Here is a 25,033-nt window from a genome sequence, read left to right on the forward strand (position 1 = left end):
AACCAAGTGGGAGGTCCTTCTGATTGCAGCCTGTTAGTGCCCAGGAGGCTGGCCCCATTCCCAGGACTCCCTCCGTGACAGTCAGGTCCCTGGAGGCTGCCTGTCTGGGAAGAGCGAAATGTGGGGCTCACCACCACTGGTGCCTGTTCTGGGCTTTATGGAGAGGGGATTCCTGCTTTGTACGGAGCCCTGAACTCCAGGGAAACAGCTGTGTACTCACCAGGATCTTCACTTCTTTTTCAGATCTCTTAGAGAAATCTCGTGTCATCTCACAGCAAGCAGCCGAGAGAAGCTACCACATCTTCTACCAGATTCTCTCAAACAAGAAGCCTGAACTTGTTGGTAAAGACCTTTATGTCTATCCACCTGCCCCTGACCTTGCTTTTCTTCTTTTCCATAAGGAAAGAATTCCCATGTGTAGGGAGTCTCGTGTCACTCCTGGGGTTCTGTGATAATGTCTTCAGTTTAAAGTGATGTGAATGGGGCTGGGTGTGGTGGCTCATGCCTGTAACCCTAGGACTTTGGGAGGCAGAGGCAGGTGGATCACCTGAGGTCAGGAGTTCAGGACCAGCCTGGCCAACATGGTGAAACCCCGTCTCTACAAAAATACAAAAAAAATTAGCCGGGCATGATGGCAGGTGCCTGTAATCCCAGCTACTCAGGAGGCTGACGCAGGAGAACTGGTTGAACCTGGGAGGAGGAGGTTGCAGTGAGCCAAGATCACTCCATTGCACTCCAGCCTGGGCAACAGAGCAAGACTCCATCTCAAAAACAAACAAAGAAAGTCATGTGAATGGGTTACAGGGAACTTTCTCCAAGTTCTATTTGCACATCGCATTGCATCCTCATAGTAGCCAGATGAGGACCACTGTGGGCCCATTTCACAGATGAAGCTTTGAGTACCTGCAAAATCTGGGATATAAACAGGAGATGTGAGGCTTTAAACCGTTTGTGTCTGCAACCTGCTGCCTCTGAGCCTGGTGCTCGGGCAGCAGCACGGGGATCAGCCCAAGACCACGATGGGCTCTGCCAGTGCTTGCATGCACAGTCCCAACAGGCTCTCCTCTTGGCAGACACAGCATACACCAGGCACACAGCTCAGAGAGTGGAGGACACTCACCCACTCAACTGGATGCCCTTGTGCAGGTGCCAACATGCTCAATGGTCCACGGCAGACCTCCCCAGACATAAAGTGGGAGGAGGGATGAAGACTCAGTCTTACACACACACACACACCTCCTAACCCAGCCAGAAATAAGGGCATTGAGTACCAGTCCCCACCCATAGGTGGGCTTTATTTGTTTGGACAAAGTATACTTTTAAATTAACAGCATTTTGAGATTGGGAGACTTCACATAAAAATGCAATTTTCAGCCAGGTGCAGTGGCTCATGTCGGTAATCCCAACACTTTGGGAGGCGAAGGCAGGAGGATCGCTTGAGCCCAGGAGTTTGAGACCAGCCTGGGCAACACAGCAAGACCCTGTCTCTACAAAAAATAAAAAATGGCTCACACCTGTAATCTCAGTACTTTGGGAGGCCAAGGCAGGCAAATCACCTGAGGTCAGGAGTTCAAAACCAGCCTGGCCGACATGGTGAAACCCCATCTCTACTAAAAATACAAAAACTAGCTAGGTGTGGTGGTGCGCACCTGTAATCCCAGCTACTTAGGAGACTGAGGCACGAGAATCGCTTGAACCCGAGAGGCAGAGGTTGCAGTGGGCCGAGATTGCTCCACCATACTCCAGCCTGGTGACAGAACGAGACTCCGTCTCAAAAAAAAATTTTTTTATAAATAAATAACAAAAATTAGCCAGGTGTGGTGGTACCTGTGGTCTCAGCTACTCAGGAGGCTGAGGCAGGCAGGTCACTTAAGCCCAGGAATTCAAGGCTGCAGTGAGCTATGATTGTGCCACCACACTCTAGCCTGGGTGACAGAGCCAGACCCTGTTGAAAGACAGACAGAGAGAAAGAGAGAGAGAGAGGAAGGAAAGGAAGAAGGGATGGAGAGAGGGAGGGAGGAAGGGAGGAGAGGTTAGAGATGGCAGAGAAGAAAACTGCATGTCTGCCATTGGTTAACCTGCTTTGCTGCTCTTGGCAGAGAGTTTGCTGCTGGTCCCCAACCCTAAGGAATACCATTGGGTCAGCCAAGGCGTCACCACGGTGGACAACATGGACGACAAGGAGGAGCTGCAGATCACAGACGTGAGTGGGCAGGCAGAGCTGGAACAGGACGGGGAGAAGGCTTGGGACTCTGCGTGCATGGCCACTAGATCGGGGTGGCGGTGGGGACAGGAGCCCACTTAGAGTTGCCAGACAGCTGCCCAGATCTTCCCTGGAGATTTCTGGGGTTGCAGTCAGCGTTTTATTCCAAGCCCATTTTAGCAAGCTGAGTTTCTCTTTGCAGAGTCGAACTAGAATTCCGTGGGGATTTCAGGGGCCATCAACCCCATGCAACTTTTCCTCCTCCCCAGCCCAGCTAGAAGTGACTCTGTCATTCTTCCGGTCCCCACCATACCCTCTGGCTCCTCTTACGACACTCAGCACTCATGACTCCTGTTAGGATTATTTGTGTACTAGGTTCTCTCTCCTCTTGGACAACAGAATCAATTCCTGATTTATCTTTGCCTTCCCGTCACCTAGTACCTGGCATGAAGCCTTAACAATAATAATAGTGCCAGGCACGGTGGCTTACACCTTTAATCCCAGTGCTTTGGAAGGCTGAGGCAGGAGGATTGCTTGAGTCCAGGAGTTTGAGACCAGCCTGGGCAACATAGTAAGACCCCGTCTCTGCAAAAAAACAATTTAAAATTAGCTGGGTGTGGTGGCACGCACCTGTTATGATAACCAGCTACTCAGGAGGCTAAAGTGGGAGGATCACTTGAGCCCAGGAGTTCTAGGCTGCAATAAGCCATGATCATGCCACCACACTCTAGCCTGGGCAACAAAGTAAGACTCTATCTCAAAAAAATAAAATAAAATAACTGGCCAGGCATGGTGACTCACAGCTGTAATCCCAGCATTTTGGGAGGCCAAGACAGGGGGATCACTTGAGGTCAGGAGTTCAAGACCAGCCTGACCAACATGGTGAAACCCCGTCTGTACTAAAAGTTCAAAAAATTAGCCAGGCGTGGTGCTGCATGCCTGTAATCTCAGCCACTTGGGAGGCTGAGGAAGGAGAATCACTTGAACCCAGGAGGTGGAAGTTGCAGGGAGCAGAGATTGTGCCACTGCACTCCAGCCTGGGCAACAGAGGGAGGACTCCATCTATAAATAAATAAATAAATAAATAAATAAATAAATAAATAAAATTAGCCAGGTGTGGTGGCACGCACCTGTTATCCCAGGTACTCAGGAAGCTAAAGTGGGAGGATCACTTGAGCCCAGGAGTTCTAGGCTGCAGTGAACCATGATCGTGCCACTGTACCCTACTCTGGGCAAAAAGGTAAGACCCAATCTCAAAAAATAAAATAAAATAACAATAATAATACCTCCCTTTCTTGAGCACTTACTATGTGCCAAGCACTGGACTAAACGTTGTCACATCATTCTGATCTATCCTTATCATCACCATCTTGCAGATGATGAAACAGAAGCCAGAGAGGTTATTGTAAATAAATAAAATGACTATATTGCAGAACATCTGATCTGGGCCCCTTGGAGGAAAACAGAACTCTCCCTGTTCAGGGGATGTCCAATTCCAGCGTCCATGCCTTGCCACAGTGGCCCTTTGGCATGGCCTCCACTATGTAGAATGAGAGGCCAGGGATCACGTGACTTCATCTCTCTGTTGCTTTGCAGGAAGCCTTTGATGTGCTGGGCTTCAGTGCCGAGGAGAAGATGGCCGTGTATAAGCTGACGGGAGGTATCATGCACTTTGGGAACATGAAGTTCAAGCAGAAGCCCAGAGAGGAGCAAGCTGAAGTGGACACCACTGAGGGTGGGTGCTGGGGCTGGGGCTGCTCAGAGACAAGGTGGCCAGTGTGGGGAGTTCCCTGCTTTCCAGGGCTTTGTGACCATTTCAGGGATATGCCAGCTCTATGTGGCTGCAAACCATGTATGTTCAGACATTGATATTTTCAGAAAGGCACAATTGAGAGTCAAGACGTGATTTTGGTTTCGTGTTGTTGTTGTTGTTTTAATTTGTATTTATTTTTTGAGACAAGGTCTCGGTTTGTTGCCTAGGTGGGAGTGCAGAGGTGCAGTCACGCAATTGTGGCTCACTGCAGTCTCAACCTTTTAGGCTCAAATGATCCTCCTGCTTCAACCTCCTCAGTAGCTGGGACTACAGGTGCATGCCACCACACCTGGCTGATTTTTTTTCTGTTTGTAGAAAGGGGTCTTGCTATATTGCCCAGGCTGGTCTCAAACTCCTACCTTAACCACCCAAAGTGCTGGAATCACAGGCATAAGCCACCTTGCCCAGCTGCCACCTGACCTTGAGCAAGTGTAGAAACTACCACGTCTTTGTTTTCTCATTGGCAAAATGGGATCTCCTCCACCCTGCCTTTCTCCCCATCCCTGAACCACAAGAGATGTTGCCAGGTTTCTCCTGGACATGGCAACATCTTCCTTGCACTCACCTGATTTTTCCATCTCTACTCAGTGGCTGACAAAGTCGCCCATCTCATGGGTCTCAACTCTGGTGAACTGCAGAAGGGCATCACCAGGCCCCGGGTCAAAGTCGGCAATGAGTTTGTGCAAAAAGGTCAGAACATGGAACAGTGCCAAAACTCCATTGGGGCTCTGGGCAAGGCTGTCTACGACAAGATGTTCAAGTGGCTGGTGGCCAGGATTAACAAGACCTTGGACACCAAGATGCAGAGGCAGTTCTTCATTGGAGTGCTGGACATCGCTGGCTTTGAGATCTTTGAGGTGGGCCTGGCCTTGCATTTGGTTTTTGCTTTGGGGTGGCTGTCCTCCTTATGTAAGCTACTTTTTTGCTTGTATAAGTTATAAAGTTCTCTTGTTTCTCACCTTGGACCTGGGGCAGACCAATCTCGGTTTGCCACTGGATCTCTGACTTTTGGACTCCAGAAATTTCCAGCTTCATTTGTATGGTTCCAAGTCATAAAGAATGGTGTGAACTTTAAGGATGGGATGAGTGGTGTGCTGAAGCCAGCCTGTACTGGCTAACAAGATTGTGTTATTTTCAGGAATTCTGTGAGCCAGTTGACATCATGTTGATAGCCTGAAATTAGCCATGGCTTGAATATTTACACCATGGAAATTGGCAAACACTATAAATCAGGGGTTTGGTTTTTAAGAAGAGCTGATTTATCAGCTCACCACATTAAAAAAAAAAAAAAAAAAGCTTGTAAACCCCTTTTATTAGTCCATTTTCAAACTGCTATAAAAAACTACCTGAGACTGGGTAATTTATAAAGAAGGGAGGCTTAATTGACTCACAGTTCTGCATGGCTGCGGAGGCCTCAGGAAACTTACAATCACGGTGAAAGGCAAAGCGGAAGCAGACACGTCTTACATGGTGGCAGGAGAGAGAGAGCAAGGCAGGAGGTGCAAAATACTTTTAAACCATCAGATCTCATGAGAACTCCCTTGCTATCACGAGAACAGCATGAGGGAAATCTGACCCTATGATCCAATGTGGGGATTACAATTCGAGATGAGATTTGGGTGGGGACATAGAGCCAAACCATATCACCCCTTAAACTCCTTCATCTTACAGATGAGGAGGAGAAAAACTACAGAGAAAAAGACAAACTGCCCTCAGGCATACGGGGTTCAGATCCATAGAGCATTTCGAGTGATTTCCATCCCTGGAAAGAAAATGGTTCTTTCTTCAATGATTTCTATTCAGACTGGGGCCGCATGCAGTGGCTCATGTCTGTAATCCCAGCACTTTGGGAGGCAGAGGTGGGAGGATCACTTGAGCCCAGGAGTTTGAGACCAGCCTGGGCAACAGGGTGAGACCTCATCTCTTTTTTTATTTTTATTTGTGTTTTTTGTTTTGTTTTGTTTTGTTTTTGAGACAGAGCTTCACACTTTTTGCCCAGGCTAGAGTACAGTGGAGCCATCTCAGCCCACTGCAACCTCCGCCTCCTGGGTGCAAGTGATTCTCCCGCCTCAGCCTTCCGAGTAGCTGGGGTTAAAGGCATGTGCAACCATGCTCAGCTAATTTTGTATTTTTAGTAGAGACAGGGTTTTACCATCTACCTGTCTACCATCCAGGGCTGAAGTCTGGTTGCCTGGATTTTGGGTCTGAACATCATACTGTGTGGCCGGAGGCATGTGTTAAACCACTTTGTGCCTCTGTAGAAGAGGGAACAGAGAGCTGCTTCTCATACGGTGCTAAATGGCCATTGTTAGGCACTTAGGGCAGTGCCTGACACTAGTGGGCCCTCTGCAAAGTTTTGTGTTGCTTTTGGTCACTTCATTCAATCCTAGGAGAGGCTCTCTCTGTGCCTGTGCTGACACCCCTCTTTCTGCCCTCCTGCCACCACAGTTCAACAGCTTTGAGCAGCTGTGCATCAACTTCACCAACGAGAAGCTGCAGCAGTTCTTCAACCACCACATGTTCGTGCTGGAGCAGGAGGAGTACAAGAGGGAAGGCATCGAGTGGGTCTTCATCGACTTTGGCCTCGACCTGCAGGCCTGCATCGACCTCCTGGAAAAGGTGACTTGCTTCTCAAAGGAGGGGCTTGGAGAGAGGCCAGGGCCAAGGGATGTCACTGGCGCATGCAGGGAGGTGGCACTTGGCTTCAGGGAAGTCAGTGACACCACTGATGACCTTCCTTGGTATGACCTCTAGCTCCCCATCTGCAAAATGGGTACTGAAGTGACTGCAATGACTACTGTTCATTGGGCTATTGTATGCCACCATTCACTGGATCATCACAACCTATTGTATGTGGGGGAGGGGATACTTTCATTACACCCATTTCACAGATGGGAACATTGAGGCACAGAGAAGGGAACTCGCTTGTCCAAGGTCCCACAACCTGTGAGTGGCAGAGTCAGGCTCTGACCCAGGCAATACAATAGTTTCGCCTATAACCACATCCATGGAAGGTCTCAGCAAATAGTCCCCTTCAAGAATGTGTATTGTGGCCAGGCATGGTGGTTCATGCCTGTAATCCCAGCACTTTGGGAGGCCAAGGCAGGTGGATCACCTGAGGTCAGGAGTTTTGAGACCAGCCTGGCCAACATGGTAAAACCTCATCTCTAATACAAAAATTAGCTGGGTGTGGTGGTGGGTACCTATAATCCCAGCTACTTGGGCGGCTGAGGCAGGAGAATCACTTGAACCTGGAGGCGGAGGTTGCAGTGAGCCGAGCTCGCGCCACTGCACTCCAGCCTGGGTGACAGAGCGAGACTCTGTCTCAAAACAAATAAATTAAATAAAAAAAACAAAAGCAAAGAGCACAGGTGGCACTGACGTCCCCATTTTTCAGAAGGCCAAGCTTGCCAGGGGCCACTGTTTAGTGGGATTAGCATTTGGGAAGCTATCTGGTCCCTTCAGATCTCAGTCTTCCCTTCTGTTGGACTCGATGAATTCAGCCTCTTTCAAGTCTTAATGGTCATGGTGTTTAATGACAAGGCCACAGAGCACCAGGCACTGTTCCCAGATGTCACCAGGCACTGTTTCCAGATGTCACTGCACAGAGTCCTGCTTCCTGGATGGCCACGTGGGTGTCTGATGCATCTCTACACTGGCCCTGGGCTCAGTGCCAGTTTGACCTCTTTTGGGACCTGCAACCTCCTCTAACATCACCCTGTTCCCTTCCCTCCCAGCCCATGGGCATCTTCTCCATCTTGGAGGAACAGTGTGTCTTCCCCAAAGCCACCGATGCCACGTTCAAGGCAGCCCTGTATGACAATCACCTGGGCAAGTCCAGCAACTTCCTGAAGCCCAAGGGGGGCAAGGGCAAGGGGCCCGAGGCCCACTTCGAGCTCGTTCACTACGCAGGCACCGTGAGTACTGGCCTCAGGGTCCCTCTGTGTTTCAGGTCCCAGCTGGCTGCCATCACTGCCACTATTGTAGGTACATGCTGACATACCTCTCCAGACACGTCCCGCTTCCACTAGCACAACCATGGTATAACAGGGTGATCAGCCAATTGAAATGAGTGCCGCTCACACCTCCTCATCACTTCTCTAAAGGAGATATCCATTGGGGAGCAGCTATCAGACCTGTCCAGGCCACACCCTGCCCAGGCCCATCAGACTTGTCCGGGCCCTTGGTTTGACAGCTGAAGTTCAGTCTTGGCCAGAAATGACAATACTTGCAAAAAGAACAAAAAAGAATAAACAACAAAAAAATTCCACAAGCCCATTAATTACTCCCAACTGATAACTTGGCTATCTGACAGCTTGTAGCCACCAAACCAACAAGGTGACATTTATAGAGTGGTTTTTTCACTCGTGACAAACTTAATCCTTGGGAAGTGGGGAAATTAAGTGCAGCCAGGACTCAGGTTGCATTTGCATAATTAATAGGGGAGGTGACATTCGTCCTGCCAGCTTATGAGAATGCATTTGGTTTCCTCGGGATTTTATTATCGCTGTAAGTGCCAATGTTCCTGTTACCCACAGAGGTTGCTGAGCCTCCATGGGCTTGACTGCCACGAAACAGCAGCCTTAAGACGGAGCTGTCGGGAAAGTCATGATGGCATTGGGCATCAGGGCCAAGGTTTTATGATACCATCAACCATAACCGTAATGCCAATTGCTTGTAAAATGGATTTGGCCGATACTTGGAGCAAACAGCAGGCTTGGGACCAAATTGCAGCTCTCCATCCCCTCTTCCCACACTGAACTGAGAAGAGTTCCTTATTTATAGCAATGGAACATTCAAAGTCAAGTGGGACCTGTGCATTTCCAAGAAGGCCCTAAAATAAGGCACAGAGATGACAAATGTCTTTGTGCTGCACAGGAGATGGCAAGCCCAGAAGTTCTGGCATCTCCTCTACTTACCTCACTTCTCTGTGCTCAATGGAAGGACCTGAAAGACTCCTTCCTCCTTACCCTTGCAGTGGGGACCATGTGGCAAGATGGGAAGCAGAAATTAGTGGATGTCCAATTACCTGGATATATGCAGTCCCCAGTGCTGGATGGATGGAGCCCCCTTTCCACCAGCCAATGACCCTACAGTGGTATAAGAGAATGTGCATGCTCCCCTAGCAAGAAGAGACCCTACAGTGTTTCAAGAGGGTCTGCATGCTTCCAAGCGAAGAGATTTCTTCATGTAGCTCACGATTCTACAGCCACGGTCAGTCACTGACAGCAAACCACTAGGCAGAAAAAGACCCAAGGGTCAGGGAGGGTCAGTGTGGCCAGCAGAGTAAGCTGTGCAAGAGAAGGTCACACAGTCCAGGAGAGAGTAGCAGGGGAGTCTGGGTTTATGTGCAAAGCTCAGAGTTGGGGTATCCTAGATGGGCAAACTGCAAACGCCCAAGAAGGCAGATGATGGAGCCTCCAACTCAGATGGGGCTTCAGGGGCATCCCAGGACACAAGGCAAGTTATCAGGACAAGAACTGGAGCCCCAGGACATGGGAGTGAAATTTGGTCCTGGGAGCTGAGAACGGGAGAGAGCTGTAAGAGGGGCTCTAGCTGTGGCACCTGAAAGGGGGAGGCTGGACCTCAAAGTTATGCACTCGTGTTTGCCCTCTCCAGGTGGGATATAACATCACAGGCTGGCTGGAGAAGAACAAAGACCCCCTGAATGAAACAGTGGTGGGCTTGTTCCAGAAATCGACTGTGGCAATCCTGGCCCTTCTCTTCAAAGAAGAGGAGGCTGCAGGTAGGGCTGACCCCTTCTTGTGTCCAGTCTCCCTGTGCTGATGCCATTTTGTGGCCAAAATGGAAAGAAGGAACCAAAACTCTCTGATTCAACTCCGGCGGAATGAGTGAGAGAGTGAACCAATGAATGAATGAATGAAAAGTGGCTGAGATAGGCCATGGATGATACTGCAAAAGAGGCATGTAGAGGCAACCTGGGAGCTTCCAATGACTGACCTGATTGCTGGGCACATCTCGCCTCTAGGTGGATGGATACTGCTTTGGAAAAGTTGACACCCAGATGTTCTGTGTTTCTTTCCTGTTTCCCTCTCCCTTGTCAGAAGCAAATGCCAAGCTCAGCCCTGCCTCCCATCCAATAGAGGTCATGGAGCTCATAGAGGAATGCCCTGGTGGATGCTGCCCCATAGGGTTGCCAATTAGTGGGGCCAGAAACACCAGTCTCCCTGGTCTCACCACCAAAGTGCACCTTCTCCCGTGGTCTATGGGTGCTTCTTCTTCCCCAGGCAATGGGAGCAATTTGTCACCTTGCACCAGAAATCACAAAAGGCTGCACCCTCCCAAGGAGCACAGCAGCTCTTTTGACAATTACGCTGTAGCCAGCCCATTTGACCACTCCCTGGTAGATCTCATTTTCCTCATGTGAGGGTCCCCCTTATCCAGCCCCAAGATAAGCCGTTTTGAATCCAAAGAATGGGTGTGCTTAGGTGCAGCGTGCTTAATGAGGCTGCCTTTCTCCACACTGGGTACTGACGTGAAACGTGCTTGTCCCTTCCTCAGCCGGAAGCAAGAAGCAGAAGAGAGGCTCCTCCTTCATGACAGTCTCCAACTTCTACAGGGTAAGCAGGGGTGCCCCCAACCCTCCCTTTCAATCTTGGGTGGTCTGGCTGCTGCTTCATGACCCGGGGCAGCCTGATTTCACTTCTCTGTCTATGATCACCTCTTTACCTGGAGGGGTCTGTTTCCTTCTGAAGAGGCCACAGAATCAAAGGACCATTGGGCAGAAGAGAGCTTTACAGAAGGCCCAGTCCAACTATATCATTTTTGGATTTAAACCTGGAGAGTAAAGGGATTTGTGCCGTGTGACCACGCGAGATAGCAATGCCCAAGATCTTGTGTCCTAGAGATGGCTGGCAGGTCTTAGGCTGGCTACAACTTCCATGAAGTTTGGGCATTACCTTCCAAAGTGCAGTCTACAAAGAGATGTTGCACAAAGCAAGATGTCAACACTTTTCAAGAATCAGGCTGTTCCAAGGCAGAGTAGGCCACCTCATTGGAGATATCCAAGCAGAAGAGGAGGGAGCATCCATTAGGGAAGTTAACAGTGGACAGGGCTTTGCCCACATAGACCCTACAGTTCCTCCTGGTACTGAGATTCTACAATGAACCCGCTCTTAATCTGGAGGGGCCCCACTTCTTACAAACCACGGCCCCTTGAGCAAGTCATTGGACCTTGAGAGAGGTGCTGCCCAACGGCACTCTCTGCAATGATGAACCGTTCTCTTCTGCACTGCCCAATATGGTAGCCACTAACCACATATGGCTGAGTTTTAATTCAGTTTTAAGTGAATAAATTCTAAATAAAATACCTCTCCTGGGTGCAGATGTCCTGCAACATCAATGCAGAGTTTCACTCACTCGTTCTCTGTCCTCCAACCCCAGGAGCAGCTGAACAAGCTGATGACCACCCTCCATAGCACCGCACCCCATTTTGTCCGCTGTATTGTCCCCAATGAGTTTAAGCAATCGGGTATGTTGTGGGGTCACGGCTCCTTGCTGGAAGTCCTGAGGTTCTATGAAGTTAGTTTTCATTCCAAATTAAGTCCACCTTTCATCACCAAGGCTGATGGGGGCAAAACAAGGCTCAGAGAGAAATCTCAACAATGGGTCATCCAAGAATCATATTCTAGCTGCTTTATAAAGCAGAATAGTGCCCAACCAGCTAGAAATCAAACTCAGGGGAGCTTTTGGGCATTGGTCAAATGGTGGGGGACCTGGGGCCTCCAGGACAGTGACAGGAGAAGCCTGGGGATGATGGCACAGATGCTCAGTTCAGCTTCCTTGAGTGGCCAGGACTGGCCTGTCCCACCCCAGAGGAGGGATTCTCCATCTTGCACCCTCCCCCTTGGCAGGTGTGGTGGATGCCCACCTGATCATGCACCAGCTAGCTTGCAATGGTGTCCTGGAAGGCATCCGAATCTGCAGGAAGGGCTTCCCAAACAGGCTGCAGTACCCGGAGTTCAAACAGAGGTGAGTGATATCTCCCTCAGTGCAAGGCTTAGATGCCCAGGAGTTGACCAACTGATAAGTCACATCCCACTGCAGCAGACACAATGGTGCTCTGTCAATACCACCTCACTGTCAGTCACTACCTTAGTACACACTGGCCCAAATTTCAGATGAGATTGGGTATGTTCAGGGAGGTATGGCCATAGATGCTGGCCCAAATTTCAACTGCCAGCCCTTGCATTTCTTGGCTGCTGGATGCTTCTTTACCCCTCCTTGGCAAGCTGTCCTGGGAATTAATGCCTCCCTGGAAGGAGCCCTCAATCAGTGACTGAGGAGAGCTGGTGTATAAATACCTCAGCTCCCTCACCCTTCAGGTAGCTAAGTCTGAGACATTTTCCACACATGTGCTCAGATAGCAGTGTGTTGGTAAATGTTTAACAAGGGCTCCCAGGTCCAAAAAAAGAAGCCCTAATTGCTAGTGTCTGCCCATTTCCTTGGTGTAAATACTCACGCTGTGGCTCCCAGTGATCCCAAGCACCATTAAGCTTTGGTTGCTTGTTGTGCTAACTGCCTCCATAACGTGCTTTTCATTGGCTTTCTGCCCATTCCCCACTCTGCCACTTTCCAGGTAAACTACTTGCACTTGAATTCTTACCTCAGGGCTTCTGGAGGAACACTGGGTAACTAATACCTCCACCTTAGAAATGATCTTCTTCTACCTTCTCTGACTTCCTAGAACATAAGACCACAGATTGATGGATCAGGAAAAGTCACTAGAGGTCACCTTATCCAAGCCCCTCTGAAGTCCCCAGTTGGGGACTTTTGTGTCCAAGATCACAAAGAGGGCTGCTCACAGGTCAGGATAAAAAATAAATAAATAAAAAATAAATTTTTTATAAAAGCTGTTTTCTGATATCTGAGTCAATGCCCTTTTCTCAACTTCAGCCTCTATCAGGAAGGGATTTTGGTGTCTTCATTTCTAGAAATAGCTTCTCCCTATACCCCCAACCCACACCAATGTCCACTCCCAAGCTAGAGCCCTTATTCCAGAGCCTCCTATTGATCTCATCTCTCTGCCTCACGCATCTGTCAAACAAGTCTAGTGCCTGTCCAAAGTCCATCCCAAAGACCAGCAGATAACCGCATGAACATGTTTTATGTGCTGTAGGCTTGGGCACAGTGATGACTGTCAATCATCTCTGTCCTGCCAGGTACCAAGTGCTGAACCCCAACGTGATTCCCCAGGGGTTCGTGGACAACAAAAAGGCCTCAGAGCTGCTTCTTGCAGCCATTGACCTGGATGCAAACGAATACAAAATTGGACACACCAAGGTAGGGTCTGGTGGGCGGTCTCCCTCTACACACCTCCCTCAGCCTTTTCCCAAGAAGGTGGGCTTTGGGGTATGGATTCCACCTGGTCACTGACCAATGGCCTGCTTTGGGCAAGTCTGCCAGTTGCTGAGAGCATCAGTTTCCTGAAAAATCAGGGTTGATCATGCAAGTCTCATAGAATTTGGGGAGATTAGAGGCAACATGCATAGAACCCAGTTCAGCTCAGAGGGGAAGTCAATCATGGTAGAATATTTCTTAGAACCCTACGCTTTGTTTTGTTTGAGACAGGGTCTTCCTGGAGTGCAGTGGCACAATCATAGCTCACTACAACCTGGAACTCCCAGGCTCAAGTGATCCTCCTGCCTCAGCCTCCCAAGTAGCTGGGACTTAAGGCATACATCATCACACCCAGTTAATGTTTTAAATTATTTGTAGGGATGGGGTCTCACTCTTTGCCCAGGCTGGTCTCAAACTCCTGGGCTCAAGCAATCCTCCTGCCTCAGCCTCCCAAAGCGCTGGGATTACAGGCATAAGCCACTGCACCTGGCCTCAGCCTTGAGTTTCCAAGAATAAAAAGGGCCAATCAGAATCAAGGTCCCGGATCTGACCCATGGGGAAGTTTGCTTGGGCGGAACCTGGACAATGAAGCACTGTAAGCCCAGCTCTGAGCCGGCGGCTGAGTCGGGACTGACTCAGACAGAGCAGCCTCCTGCTCCTGACTCATGGGGCCTGAGTTGCCCTGGGTCTATCCCATTTCCTGGCCCCGCAGCATCCTGGTGGGGTTGTAAAGGCTGGCCAGGCCAGTGGTGCCAGATGTCCTTCCATAGCCGCCCCACCTGCCCCCCACCAACAGACTGCACCCCAACATGATCGCCCCATGACACAGGAGGTTCACTGGCTTTGCAGTCAGGAGAGCCGGGCTCAAAGCCTACCTCTGAGCTGCCTGGAGCAGATCATTTCTCCTTCCAAGTTCTCAAGCATGACGCAGGCTTGGCATGAGAGCTTCCAGCATGCCTGTGCCTCTAATGCATCTGGTCACTCAGCAAACACTTATGGTGTGCCTACTGTGTGCCAGGCAGGGTTCCAGGCTCTAGGGACACACAGTGAAGAGAACAGAACGAGTCCCTCACTCCCTGGAGCTTGCTTTATAACACTGTGTGTGTGGAATTGTAACACTGCCCTAGAACCTGCCGGAACTGTTTGTTTTGGCCTCCTTCACAATTAAGATGTGCTGTAAATAGCTCGATTGACTTGCGGGGGACACTCGAGGTTTGGAGACAGGATCGTTGAATACTTGAGCTGGAAAGAATCTTAGAAACCAGCAGGCCCCTCCTTTCCCCACCCACCCTTGACAGATGGGGAACTTAAGAAAGCCTGGAGAGGGGGTGGAGATGGCATGCCCAACTTCACAGAACGAGGCGGGACACAGCTAGTCGGCATCGGGCCCACTGGCGCCGGTCGTGTGGCCAGGGAAGCCGGAGCTGGTATCTCAGAATCTGGCACAGCTCAGAATCTGGCCCATTTACCACCTGGCCAAACAGACAGCATCCTACTGTTGTACAAGGGTTGCATGAGGCACGTCAGTTCCAGGGGAAGGCCCAGGGCTGCTGGGGACAGCTTTGCTCCCTGAGGACTAGGTAGACCGGCAGCAGGAGCAGAACAAAGAACAGGATGGTTCTGACTGCAAATGGCGTTCCTATGTTTGGAGGTGGCTCAGGTGGGCCCCACCCCCAGCCACATGCTTGTTTCAAAGACCAAACCTCACCGCCAATTAATTTTGAAATATCAGGAAACGTTTTATGACATCAAGCCCGATTTCTCTACCTTGCGATGTCCAGCTCCTTGGGGGCCTTTTAGGGGGCAGAGAGCATTCTTCCTCATCTTTTGCCCACAGTGGCTCAGCTGGGTGCTGTCCTCCCTGGCCCCGTGTGGCATCTTGGGCTCCTGCAGCTCAGAGGTCCCAGGGGCCCTGCAGGCGGCATTCTCCCCAGATAGGAGAGGAGGCCTAGGTCCCCCAAAGGGATAGTGACTTAACCACAGTCAGACACACAGCACATCCAAGGCAGGCTAAGGCCAGAATGCAGGTCTCCTGGCACCTTCTCTCCTTCTAAAAGTTTCTATTATGTCCTATTTGAAGCCTGTAAAAAGGTGTTACATTATGAAACATAATAATAAAACCAGCACCCTGTGAACCCACTGAAAAGCCCAGAATGTCAACCTTACATGTCTTTCCTCCCCCACCCGCTTCCCACCCCTAGGAGTAACCCTGTCTTGAATTCTGACATGAACCATTCTTTTTTTTTTTTTTTTTTCTTAAGAGACATGGCCTTGCTCTGTCGCCCAGGCTGGAGTGCAGTGACATGATCACAGCTCACTGCAGCTTCAAACTGCTGGGCTCAAGCGATTCTCCCACCTCAGCCTCCCGAGTAGCTGGGACTACGGGTGCACACCTCCACACCTGGCTAATTTTTGTATTTTTTATAGAGATGCGGTCTCAGTATGTTGCCAAGGCTATTCTCCAACTCCTGGGTTCAAGTGATCCTCCCACCTTGGCCTCCCAAAGCGTTGGGATTACAGGCAGAAGCCACACCACCTGGCTCATTTCGTTACCTTTCAAAAATAGCTTGAGCACATATGCCTGCAGGTCGTGCTTGGTTTTGAGCTTCATGGAAGTATCATACTTGACACACCCTCTGTGATATTCCTCCATGACGTGCTTTTATCGCTTCGCCATGTTTCTAAGCTTCATCCTCACTGGTAGGTGACATTGTCACTGCCACACGGTACTGCAGTGCTGCTGTGAACATCCTTGCTCATGGTCCTGTGCAGGAGTTTCTCTAGAACAAAGTTCTCAACCTTGGCTATACACTAGACTCATCTGGGGAGTTTTTTTTGTTTGTTTGTTTGTTTATTTTTTTGAGATGGAATCTCACTCTGTTTCCCAGGCTAGAGTGCAGTGGCACTGTCTTGGCTCACTGCAACCTCTGCCTCCCGGGTTCAAGTGATTCTCCTGCCTCAGCCTCCCAAGTAGCTGGGATTACAGGCACCTGCCAGCACGCCTGGCTAATTTTTTGTATTTTTAATAGAGATGGGGTTTCACCATGTTGGCCAGGCTGGTCTCGAACTCCTGATCTCATGATCTGCCCTCCTTGGCCTCCCAAGGCACTGGGATTACAGGTGTGAATCATCGTGTCTGGCCTGGGGGGATTTTTAAAACATCAATAGGCGGGGCATGGTGGCTTATGTCTATAATTCCTGCCTTTTGGGAGGCTGAGGTAGGAAGGTCACTTGAGTCCAGGAGTTCAAGGCCAGCCTGGGCAACATAGCCAGACTTCATCTCAGAAAAAAATTTTTTTAATTAAAAATTAAAAATGGACATGGTGGCACATGCCTGTAATCCCAGTACTTTGGGAGGCCCAGTCTGGATACCATATCTCTACAATAATAATAATAAATTTAGCCAGGCATGGTGGCATGTGCCTGTAGTTTCAGCTACTCGGGAGACTGAGATGGGAGGATTGCTTAAGCTCGGCAGGTCGAGGCTGCAGTGATCCATAGTGACGCCACTGCACTCCAGCCTGGATGAGAGAGAGAGATCCTTTCTCAAAAACAAAAAGAAAACAAACAACAAAAAACAAAAACCCTTCTTTGATTTAAAGCTCCCCCAAGTGGCTGCCATCGGTGACAGCCGGGCTTTTTCAAAGGCATGCCGTCTTTCCCCCAGGTGTTCTTCCGTGCGGGCATCCTGGCCAAGCTTGAGGACATGAGGGACGAGCGTCTGGCCAAGATCATGACGATGCTGCAGTGTCGCCTCCGGGGCTTCCTCATGAGGGTGGAGTTCAAGAAGATGCTGGAACGAAGGTAGCACTCACAAACACCGACACAAAGGCCCAGAGGAGCCACACGTACTCAGGGCCAGCTCCACTAGCCACACCGCGTGGTAGGCAAGGGGTGGATGCCAACATCTTTGATGGCACAAAGAACCCCGTGTGGCTGGCCAGGTGTGGTGGCTCATGCCTGTAATCCCAGCACATTGGGAGGCCAAGGTGGGAGGATAACCTGAGGTCAGGAGTTTGAGACCAGCCTGGCCAACATGGTGAAACCCCGTCTCTACAAAAAATACAAAAATTAGCTGGGCATGGTGGTGGGTGCCTACAATTCCAGCTACTTGGGAGGTTGAGGCAGGAGAATCGCTTGAACCCGGGAGGCGGAGGTTGCAGTGAGCCAAGATCGTGCCATTGCACTCTAGCCTGGGCGACAGAAACAAAACTCTGTCTCAAAAAAAAAAAAAAAAAAAAAAGGAGCCCTGTCTCTCAGATCCCAGTCTCTCAGAGCTGCTGCAACCAAGTTCACACACTGGGTGGTTTCAAATGACAGGAATTTTGTAAACTTTTTTTACTGATACCTAATAGATATGCATATTTTGGGTTGTATATGATAACTTGATACATTCATATAACAAAATCAGGATAACTGGGATATCCATCGCCTTAAATTTTATTTTTGAAGGGGGATGGGGTCTTGCTCTGTGGCCCAGGCTGGAATACAGTGGTGTGATCATAGCTCACGGCAGCCTCAACCTCTTGGGCTTGATCTTCCCACCTCAGCCTCCTGAGTAGCTAGGACTACAGGTGCACAGTACCACACCTGGCTAATTTTTTTTTTTTTTTGGTAGAGACAAGGTCTCCCTATGTTGCCCAGGCTCATCTCAAACTCCTGGGCTCAAGCAATCCACCTGCCTCAGCTTCTCAAAGTGTTGCGATTATAGGCGTGAACCACTGCACCCAGCCCGTCTTCCCTCTTTTTATATGGACACCAGTCATTGAATTAGGGTCCACCTTACTCCATTATGACCACCTCATCTTAACTAGTTACATTTGCTGAGACCCTATTCCCAAACAAGGTTCCCTTCCTAGGTATTGGCGGTTAGGACTTCAACATATCCTTTCAGAGGACACAGCTTAACCCCTAACAGGAAACAACTAATATAAACCCTCTCTTTACAGTTTCAAGTCACTTTCACAGCCTTCCTCTTACTTGATTCACGTAATGATGCTGTGAGAGGGGCATGGTAGGGCCAACACCCCCACTTTACAGATGTGGAAACTGAGGTCTGAGAGGTTAAGGAACTGGGATAGGTTCATGCAGAGCCAGGATTAGAACTCAGCAATTCTCACCCCACATACCTGCTCTTCGAATCATGTTTTTCAGCCATCTCCCTAACCTGGTAATTTAAAAATGACCGGGTCCGGCCATACCTGTAATCCCAGCACTTTGAGAAGCCAAGGTGGGAGATCACTTGAGCTCAGGAGTTTGAGACCAGCCTGGGCAACAGTAGATAGGGAGACCCCATCTCTACAAAAAAAAAAAAAAAAAGATAGCGGGTGGTGGTGCATGCCTGTAGTCCCAGCTACTTTGGAGGCTGAGGCAGGAGGATCGCTTGAACCAGGGAGTACAAAGTTCCAGTAAGCCATAATTGCACCATTGCCCTCTAGCCTGGGTAACAGAGTGAGACCCTGTCTCAAAAACAAAAACAAAAACAAAAAGTTAGGTCCATCCCAGATGACCTGTGATTCACTCTATTTCTTTGTGGCCATAGAATTAGTAATGAATTCCTGTTCCCATCAGCAGGCCACCTGCAGCCCTGGACTGAAGGCAGGGACATCAGTTAGGGGCTGATGTGAGGGATCTTGGCCTGATTCACCCCAGGGCCTTGGTGCACAGGAGGTCCTCAATAAATGGCAGTTGAATGAAGCTGCAGGGAACAAGACATGGGTGGATTCCAGCATCTTTGCAGATCCGTGGGATTCAGAGACTAATGGGTGATTTCTGGTGGAGGAGGGAAAATGCAGGAGTCAATGACTGGTCTGTCTCAGCCTTGTGCCATCTGGGAGGGACCTGGTTCCATCAGGTTTCACTTCAGTTCCTTTATCGTGCTGCTAAGCTCTGACACCAACGTGAATCTCCCTGCCCCAGACCACATGGGCAATGCTGGGTCTTGAGAAAGCACTTTGGTGTCTGGACAAGATCTGCTGGCTTCTATTTCCAGGCCCTGCTCCTTCCCCAGGGAAGCCAGGTCCTAACACCTTCATTGTAACCCATTCAACCCTGGATTCTTTTCACAGAATGGGCCTGAAAGTCATTCAGCGGAACGTGCGCAAGTTCCTGCAGCTCCGTTTCTGGGGGTGGTGGAAGCTGTATAACAAGGTGAGGGCCAAGGGGCCAGGCCAGTGGGGACTGCTACTGCCTGTGGGCTGGGGGAGGGCTCAATCCTGGACGGAGGTGCCCCTCAGGAGAGGCTGCAAGAACAGTTTGAAAATGAGGGCGCCTTAGAGACAAAATCTAGCCTCTGTCCAGACAGGGACTAATTCCTCCCTAAGAAAAATCATGGGGCCAGGCACAGTGGCTCACATCTGTAATCCCAGCCCTTTGGGAGGCTGAGGCAGGAAGATTGCTTGAGGCCAGGAGTTTGAGACCAGCCTGGGCAACACAGTGAGACCCCATTTCAAAAGAAAAGAAAGGAAGAGAGAGAGGAAAGGAAGAGAAAGAGGAAAGGAAGGGAGAGAGGAAAGGAAGAGAGAGAGGAAAGGAAGGGAGAGAGGAAAGGAAGAGAGAGAGGAAAGGAAGGGAGAGAGGAAAGGAAGAGAGAGAGGAAAGGAAGGGAGAGAGGAAAGGAAGGGAGAGAGGAAAGGAAGAGAGAGAGGAAAGGAAGAGAGAGAGGAAAGGAAGAGAGAGAGGAAAGGAAGAGAGAGAGGAAAGGAAGGGAGAGAAGAAAGGAAGGGAGAGGAGAGGAAGTGTCTTTCTGCCTTCCATCTCATCCCTCAAAATAAAATCCACTTGAGATAGAGAGCGCCATACCACCCCCACCAAAAAAAGTGAGCTTGATTATTGACTCCTTGCCCCTGGGCATGTTGAGGTATCTTCAGCTCCAGTGAGTTCTTGGTTTAGAGCTGGAGGAACCTCGGGAAATAAGGTCTGACCTCTCATCTCCTGTTCTTCCGAAACAGCAGTGAGTGTGGTAAGTGAGTCAGCCAGCCAGTAGGACCCACAGAAGTCCCAAGCAGCCAGGCCACCCTCAACCAAGGTAGGAGGCCACCAGCCATGTACATGGGCCCAATCACACCTGTGCTGGGGCCACCATTAAGAGGGAACATGTCCCTGGGCACCAGAGGAGGGAGTCAGGCACCAGGCAGCTGTGTTCAGGAGAAAGGAGGACCCACAGAGGGTGGGGACAGGCTCTGAGTCATCTCGGGTGGCCCTGAGTCCTCCAAAGCTCACAAGGAAGTTTCTTTACACTCCTGTCAAAGAACCGGCTAACAATCAGCACCCACCACAAACGGAAAGGGAGGAATAGTAAGTTCTGCTTCCCCAAATGTATCCACACACAAGCCGGCCCTGGAGGACCTGGGATTGGAGAGGAATCTAGAAGAGCATGTCTCAAAGGCCAGGCGTTGCAGGTGCTGCCTGGCTTTCTCCGCCTGTTCCATGACTCACCTTTCTTTACATTCATTCACTTTTTTTTTTTTTTTTTTTTTTTTTTGAGACGGAGTCTCACTCTGTCACCTAGGCTGGAGTGCAGTGGCACAATCTCGGCTCACTGCAAACTCCGCCTCCAGGGTTCAAGTTATTTTCCTGCCTCAGCCTCCTATCTGGGATTACAAGCATCTGCCACCATACCTGGCTAATTTTTGTATTTTTAGTAGAGACAGGGTTTTACCATGTTGGCCAGGCCGGTCTCAAACTCCTGACCTCAGGTGATCCGCCTGCTTTGGCCTCCCAAAGTGCTGCTGGGATTACAGATGTGAGTCACTGCACCTGGCCTCGCTTTTCTATTTTGGAAAAAAAAAAAAAAATTCAGACAGGGTCTGACTCTGTTGCCCAGGCTGGAGTACAGTGATACAATCATAGCTCACTGCAGCCTCAAACTCCTGGGCTCAAGCAATCCTTCTACCTCAGCCTCCCAAATGGCTGGGACTATAGGTGTGTGCCACCATGCCCAGCTAATTTTTAATTTTTGTTGTTGAAGAGACAGGGTCTTGCTATGTTGCCCAGGCTGGTCTCAAACTCCTGGCCTCAAGCAATCCTCCCACCTCGCCCTCCCAAATGGCTGAGATTACAGGTGCACAGCGCCTACCCAGCTCATTTTTAAACTTTTTGTAGAGAGAGGGTCTTGCTACATTACCCCAGCCAGTCTTGAACTCCTGACCTCAAGTGATACTCCCCAGCCTCCTGGAATTACAGGTGTAAGCCACTGTTCCCAGCCACAAATTTTACTTTAAAAGGAAACTCTGCAGTCTTACCTGCTTTAACCTCATCCTAAGCAAAGATTATCCACAAAATTGTGGATTTGAGTTCTTTTTCATTTTTTAAATTACCTATTAAAGTAACTATTTCACAACTCAAATCAAAGGGTGTCTATGCTTGAATGCATCTCACCAGATCCCTTGGTATACAATTAGACTCTGGGAAGACCCAGGCCAATGGCCTTTAAGGTTCCTTCTGAGCAAGACATGGTAGCAACAGCTGTGAACTCCCCTGCTCGTTACTAATTAGACCTGACAGAGCAAGGTCCTGTTCTAATTAGTTGTCGTCGTTGAGACAAAATCTTGCTCTGTTGCTCAGGCTGGAGTGCAGTGGCACGATCTGGCTCACTGCAACCTCTGCCTCCCGGGTTCAAGCGATTCTCCTGCCTCAGCCTCCTGAGTAGCTGGGACTACAGGCACCCACCACCACACCTGACTAATTTTTTTGTATATTTAGTAGACACGGGATTTCACCATGTTGGCCTGGCTGGTCTTGAACTCCTGACCTCAGGAGATCCGCCCGCCTCAGCCTCCCAAAGTGCTGGGATTACAGGCATGAACCATCGCGCCTGGCCTTTTTATTTTTTTATTTTTTTTATTTTTTTTTAATCCTCTCCTCTTAGTATTCTAACTAAGTTCTAATCTTATTTAACAAAGCTGGATAGGCTGGGTCAATGAAAAAACACTTGTAGTAGGTTTCCATTGAATAAAAAGTGCTACACAGCGGCAAGGTATAGTGGTTACTGCAACCTTTTCATGCCAGCTTTGCCACTGTGACATTTCAGATTCTCAACAGCCAGGCTGGCAATGAACGAGGTTTATCTGTTATCTTTCAAAAGGGGCGCAGGCTGTCCCTCCTCCCAAATCCGTGTCTAGGTCATTTTCCCTCCTGGGAAATGTATCTATTGACTATGTATCTATAGTATCTATGGTATAATGTTTCTGTGGTTCCCAGGGGATCTGCCCCACCAGCTCTGCTAGGTGTTTTAGGAACCCTCAAGGGATGGGAGGAGGTCTTTGAGGGGCTTGCAGATGCAGGGCAGAATACGGGTGGTGGGACTGGATGGAGCCTGGTGCTCCAGTGCAGGTGAGAAGGGTCAAGTGCACAGAGAGGTCCCGGTGGGTGTTGCGGGTGCAGAGTAGGAGCAAATGCTCCTGGCTAAATGGCAAAGAAGGCCCAGCCCTATAGACACAGGGGCAGGGTCACCGGCCAGGGTGGGAAGTGTCAGCCCTCCTCCTCCACACAGTGCAGGAGGAGGGAAGGGGCTACATTGTGGAAGGCCTGCAAGGCCAAGTCGAGAGGTAGGACTTCATGTTAGAGAAAAGATGAAATAAGTGAGAGACAGAGAGAGAGAGAGAGAAAGAGTAAGAGACAGAGAGATACACACATAGAGAAAAACAAAGAGAACTGCACAGAAAATGAGAGAGAGAGAAACAAAGAGAGAGACGGCACAACAGAGACAGGCAGAGAGAGAGACAAAGATAGAGACAGCATGAGACAGAGAAAGAGACACAGAGAAAGAGAGACAGGGAGAGAGAAAAACAGAGAGGGAGCAGAGCAACAGAGAGACTGAGAAGAGAGGCAGAGATAGGAATGGCAGGAGAAAGACAGAGACACAGAGAGAGAGAGAAACAGTGGGTGAGAGAGAGACAGCAAACAGACAGACAGAGACAGAAACTGAGAGCGCCAGAGAGTGGGAGGATTCAGTAGGGAAGGAAGGAGGGAGGGGATCCCAAGGCTGTGATTTCACCGGGGCTCCTGGTGTCTACACAACATGCAGAACAGATGTAAGCCATGGGGCACCCAGATGCTGAGGATACCTGACTCCATGTCACTCAGGATTAAAGAGCATCCTAAGAATTGTCCTAGGTGAGGATGGGCCTTCTCTGTTGAGGCCAGGGATGCTTTACACAAGTTCAGCCTGGTGGCGTCTGTGGAGAGGGACCCCACCCCAGAGTTACAGCAAAGCTGCTTCCCACCACAGTGGTGCGGTGAGGTCACACCTGAGGCAGAGACTCCACCGCCCTCCGTCTACCCCCTGGCAAAGCCCATTCTCCTAACGCTCTTTGGTGTTGCTCATTGCCCAGGTCAAGCCGCTCCTGAATGTGGCTCGGCAAGAGGAGGAGATGAAGGCCAAGGAGGAGGAGCTCAGGCAAGCCATGACCAAGACCCAGGAGCTGGTAAACAAGGTCAAGGAACTGGAGGAGAAGACAGCCACGCTCAGCCAGGAGAAGAATGACCTCACCATTCAGCTGCAGGCTGTACGTGGGGTCGCTGGGGAGAAGGGTGGGGAACCCAGTACAGCCTTGACCCTGGGAGGGAGGAAGGGCGAGCTCTTTTGAAAATCCGTGTCCCTCCAGACCACGGGAAATTCTCCAGCATACAAGGTCACCCTCGACCCAACTACCAAAAGGTCTCCATCCAATTTGTGTGTGTGTGTGTGTGTCAGAGAGAGAGAGAGAGACAGACAGACAGACAGACAGACAGACAGGGACAGGGTCTTGCTCTGTTGCCCAGGTTGGAGTGAGGTGGCTTGATCACAGCTCACAGCAGCCTCCATCTCCTGGACACAAGTGATCCTCCCACCTCAGCCTCCCAAGTAGCTGGGACTATACCACCACGCCCAGCCAATTTTTTGTATTTTTTGTAGAGACAGGGTCTCACTGTTGCCCAGGCTGGTCTCAAACTCCCAGCCTCAAGTGATCCTCCCATTTCGGCCTCCCAAAGAGCTGGGATTACAGGTGTGAGCCCTTGTGCCTGGTCTCCATCAAACTCTTATTTGCACACAGCAGCAGGCTGGGCATACACAGCTACAGGACCTGCCTGCAGGGAAAGTCCAGGGATGGTGGCCACGAGATGGGGTGAGAACAGCGTCCCCTGGAGTCAGGGCTGGGCTCTGCCCTACGAACTTGGCAATTTACCCTCTCCAAGCCTCCTTTTCCTCACCTGTCCAGGGAAACACAGCAGGGAAGAATAAACGATGTCATTTCTGAAGGATGCCTGACTAAATGTCCCGTGGTGAATTCACTGCTGGGGTCCTTCTGGTTTGCAAAGTTTTTCCTATTCCTTCCCTGATTTGACTCTCACCACCCCCCTGTTAAGACACCCGATTTTCACGTGCGTCATACAGGGTAGAAAAACTCAGTTTGGCAGACATTTAGAGATTTGATCAAAGTCCCAGGCCCCTTAGTAGAAAACCCAGGCCTGGAAGGGGCCCAGTTCCATCTTCAGTCCTCCCTGCTCTGCCACGGCTCTCTCTGCAGCCATGAGTATGTGTGGCACTTGCATTTTCTTTTCACCGTCCCCAAAGGCCTCCAACATCATTTCTCAGTATCCTCTTCAGACCCCTGAGAAGTTGCTTGAACTGATATCCCCATTTTGTTTGTGGAGGCTGAGGCTGGGCAAGACTA

At 50.0% G+C, this 25,033-nt stretch overlaps 1 protein-coding gene across 1 annotated transcript in view; it reads left to right on the forward strand.

Moving 5' to 3' along the window:
* Positions 1 to 25,033, forward strand: part of MYH16 (myosin heavy chain 16) — a 74,214-nt gene that overhangs the window by 15,315 nt on the left and 33,866 nt on the right. Inside the window, exons 8-21 of the mRNA NM_001431098.1 lie at positions 244 to 342; positions 2,100 to 2,203; positions 3,800 to 3,938; positions 4,605 to 4,873; positions 6,465 to 6,635; positions 7,754 to 7,933; positions 9,636 to 9,762; positions 10,539 to 10,597; positions 11,421 to 11,508; positions 11,891 to 12,008; positions 13,199 to 13,319; positions 17,044 to 17,180; positions 19,445 to 19,526; positions 23,711 to 23,884. Of these exons, the coding sequence (NP_001418027.1) occupies positions 244 to 342; positions 2,100 to 2,203; positions 3,800 to 3,938; positions 4,605 to 4,873; positions 6,465 to 6,635; positions 7,754 to 7,933; positions 9,636 to 9,762; positions 10,539 to 10,597; positions 11,421 to 11,508; positions 11,891 to 12,008; positions 13,199 to 13,319; positions 17,044 to 17,180; positions 19,445 to 19,526; positions 23,711 to 23,884 (1,868 nt within the window). The remainder of the gene's footprint in view (positions 1 to 243; positions 343 to 2,099; positions 2,204 to 3,799; positions 3,939 to 4,604; positions 4,874 to 6,464; positions 6,636 to 7,753; positions 7,934 to 9,635; positions 9,763 to 10,538; positions 10,598 to 11,420; positions 11,509 to 11,890; positions 12,009 to 13,198; positions 13,320 to 17,043; positions 17,181 to 19,444; positions 19,527 to 23,710; positions 23,885 to 25,033) is intronic.

The sequence above is a fragment of the Macaca fascicularis genome, chromosome 3 (genome assembly GCF_037993035.2).
Source record: "Macaca fascicularis isolate 582-1 chromosome 3, T2T-MFA8v1.1".
NCBI lineage: Eukaryota > Metazoa > Chordata > Mammalia > Primates > Cercopithecidae > Macaca > Macaca fascicularis.